General features: G+C 46.2%; 1 protein-coding gene across 6 annotated transcripts in view; it reads left to right on the forward strand.

The window, feature by feature from the left end:
• The window catches only part of BCL11A (BCL11 transcription factor A), a 100,138-nt gene extending 97,892 nt beyond the window's left edge, over nucleotides 1-2,246 (forward strand). For all 6 annotated transcript variants that reach the window (XM_054509861.2, XM_045884947.3, XM_064572483.1 and 3 more), the window contains one exon: nucleotides 1,978-2,246. In XM_054509861.2, the coding sequence (XP_054365836.1) occupies nucleotides 1,978-2,079 (102 nt within the window). In that variant the 3' untranslated portion in view covers nucleotides 2,080-2,246. The remainder of the gene's footprint in view (nucleotides 1-1,977) is intronic.
• The last annotated feature ends 915 nt before the right edge of the window (nucleotides 2,247-3,161 follow it).

Genomic DNA, 3,161 nt, shown 5'->3' on the forward strand with positions numbered 1-3,161 from the left:
TTTCTTTTTTTTTTTTTTTAAAGCCTCTTTCGCCCTCTGTACGCACACACAAACATGATTTCTTATGACTGTGTTGTAGTCGTGTGTTCTTCATTATGATTCTGTTACTCCATCGTTCCCGGGCCTGGTGTGTTCAAGAATGTACCCATCCCATTCTCTTTTCTTTTTTCAGACAACTTCCCATTAAAAAAAAGAAAAAGAAAAAGAAATGTGGGAATTTTGCCAGTGTGAGGATGGGATTGGCAGTGTTCTTTAAACCTGCTTGGAGAAATGTTCTTTGAAAGACTGTTAACTTTTTAAAAAGGCATGAGGCACTTAGCAAATTTTCCTAAGTGTCTCCTAAGGCCCTGCAGCTTTCCCAATTAAGAATAAATGAACCCATGTTTAGAGAAATGGACATCAGGACACATAGCCAGAATTGGGATTACGTACATTTATTTCAGGGCTTCTATAGCTGCGAATGGTAGACATGGGTTGTTGGGTGTGCACTTTTGCTTGCTGTCATCTTGTCATCCCATTAGCCCTCTGTTTCATTTAGTAAAACACATGGCCAGTGAATTAGCCTTTAGGGGGATGGGTCTGTTTCTCTCTCTCTCTCTGTTTCCCAGTGTCATCTATGGTCATGGGATGCAATTAATTCCTCCCTTTCAAACGGGAAAGGAGACCAATTCAGTTCACGTGGGTCATTGTACTTAAGAACTGAAACTTGCCTGAACACAACTCCAATGGTTGATCCAAATACTGTTTTTTCCTTCTGTAAAGTGGCAAAGACTACTTAAAGGGAGCGCATATCAGGTCCTTGTGATTCAGCAGAAAAGGCAAATTAAACGATTTCCCCAAAGTCAATCCTCTAATGCAGGATCCACTCCCCCACCCCCAAGCCCACAGGGGTTGGGCTGTTGTGCTTTTCAATAACGGTGAGCGGGGGTACATGCCCAGGCTGTATTTTGTCTGTTAGGGTTTTCAGTACTGGTAGCAGGTCGGACAAAGGGGTTTGATGGGGGTATCAGCTAGAGGGGCCTCAACGACAGTGACAGGGCTGGACTGGGAACGGGGTTCCCCAGAACCCACCTGGACACGGGAGGCCCCTCAGTCCGGGTCTCCGCTGCGCAGGGGGAGTTCGGGAGAGCAGCTGAGCTCCAGACCCTGGGCCTCCTGCGGCGCCAAGTCGGGGAGGAGGAGGCCCCAGGCCCCGGCTTCGGGTCGCCACGGCAACGAGCCCTGGAATGCCACAGTGGTAGCCCTCTTCCTCGGCACATCCGGACTCCCAGCTCTGCCGCCTCAAGTCAATGTACACAGCAAGGGAGGAACCCCGGAGGAAAATAACCACTCCCTTCTTCCCTTCACCATTGCCTTCCCCCCTTACCAAAAAGAAAAGAAGGAAAAGAAAACTGCATGTTTGAGAGAAACTACAGGCAGTTTTTGGTGCCATTTGGGAGCAACTATTTTGGGTTCTGGTTTCCTCTTCAGAGATTTGTTCGCCTCTTGTAAATCGTTGGCTGCTTTGACGTTGAACTTGATGACATTTCATGTTTTCGTTGTGCTGCTTTTACATCAATTTTGAGTTTCTGTTTCTTTATAATTTTATTATTATTTTGAGGAAATGTCCCCCTGCCCCCCTCCCTCCCCTGTTCTCCTCAACCCAAGGGCTGTTTCCTACTCAGTTTTCTCAGTCGTAAGGGAAAGTGTTTCCTTCCAGGTGTGTCCCCAGTTTATTAGGACTATCATAGGAGCGGGTAGCGGGTCTGGGTCCCTGGCGGGGGAAGGCAGGGAGGGAGGCATGGGAAAGGCACTCAGAGGTCAGAGGTGGGGGGGGGGGGGGGACTGAGTTTGAACTCGTGCTTAAGATGCCAGTGGCTCAACCTGTGGTGAATTTAAGTGACGGTTTTGAAAAGCTGGTTAGAGAACAGAAAATCACTGGGCCAAGTCACACCTGTCCTTTTTTTTCCCCCTCCCCTGTCTCCAACCTCTTTCTAGGTTCTTCACACACCCCCATTCGGCGTAGTACCCAGAGAGCTCAAGACGTGTGGCAGTTTTCGGATGGAAGCTCGAGAGCCCTTAAGTTCTGAGAAAATCTGAAGCGCCCGGGGGCGGGGTGGACGAGAGCCGCCCAGCCGAGGTCTGCGTGGTCTGTCATCCTGCTAGTTTGTGGTGTTTCCCGACAGTAGCCTCCAAGAAGCCGTTGTGCGAAGACAGAGTCCTGCAGAGTCCTTCCTGCCCGGGCCTGCAGTGCCATTTTATTTATATTTTTTGATAAAAAGTAAAAACAAAAAAACAGACCCACACTGGAACAGTGAATCAGTCCCATTGCAGAGGGCGCCTGGACCATCACTGTCCTGAGCAGCGTCCTGGCCCTTTTAAAACCAGCCAACCTAATGACCCGTATTGTGGAAATGAGCATGAGTCCCCCAACCCCTTGTTTCTATACATTCTATGTTGTCTTTTAAAAAGTGTGCTTAACATTGACACAATAAATGTTGGAGCTTTAGGTGGTGTTTGCTTGTTCTTTAATTATTAATGCTTATGGGACAATGCAGCTGCTTATGCCTTTGTGTTTCTGTACCCGTTTCCTGCAGACATCCATTGGGTGCGTAGGAGGAACAGGTTTGAGGAATGGGTAGGAGGTGTAGGAGGGGAAAGAGGTTACTGCTTATCAGATGGCATAAATTTTCAAGGAGAATCAAAATGCAAAACTTGGGAATAAATCATAGCAGTATCATAATTAATGTAGTAGTAGTGTTGCTGTTTATTAATGCTGAAGTGTGGTTTTCCTAACTGTCTGACTTATAATTTGCATACCATTAAATAATGCATAATATGGCACGCTGAATTCTGTTTTTCAAATATATGCTTTTGGTGGCTACCAAGCAGGATTTGAATTTGTCTTTTAATTTAGCTCAAGAAAGATAACGTCACGGGGTTAGTGGCAAATCCCAAAGAAGGTGATAAATGTCAGTAGTGGCTTATTAAATATTCTAATTTTAGGTTCCCAAACCTTTAGCAAATATATCTTAATACAGACAAACAAACACACATAAAACTTCTTTATTACTTACGTTACTCGTATTAGGAAATTTGGGGCAGATTTTATATGGCGGGGGAGGGAACTGTGGGAGGAAGGAGGTTCACATCAGAACACACAGTTGTGATCGTGGCGTCCA

This window comes from Mirounga angustirostris, unplaced genomic scaffold (assembly GCF_029215605.1).
Source record: "Mirounga angustirostris isolate CCGP_5_RB_7025 unplaced genomic scaffold, mMirAng1.0.hap1 SCAF_10, whole genome shotgun sequence".
NCBI classification, from domain to species: domain Eukaryota; kingdom Metazoa; phylum Chordata; class Mammalia; order Carnivora; family Phocidae; genus Mirounga; species Mirounga angustirostris.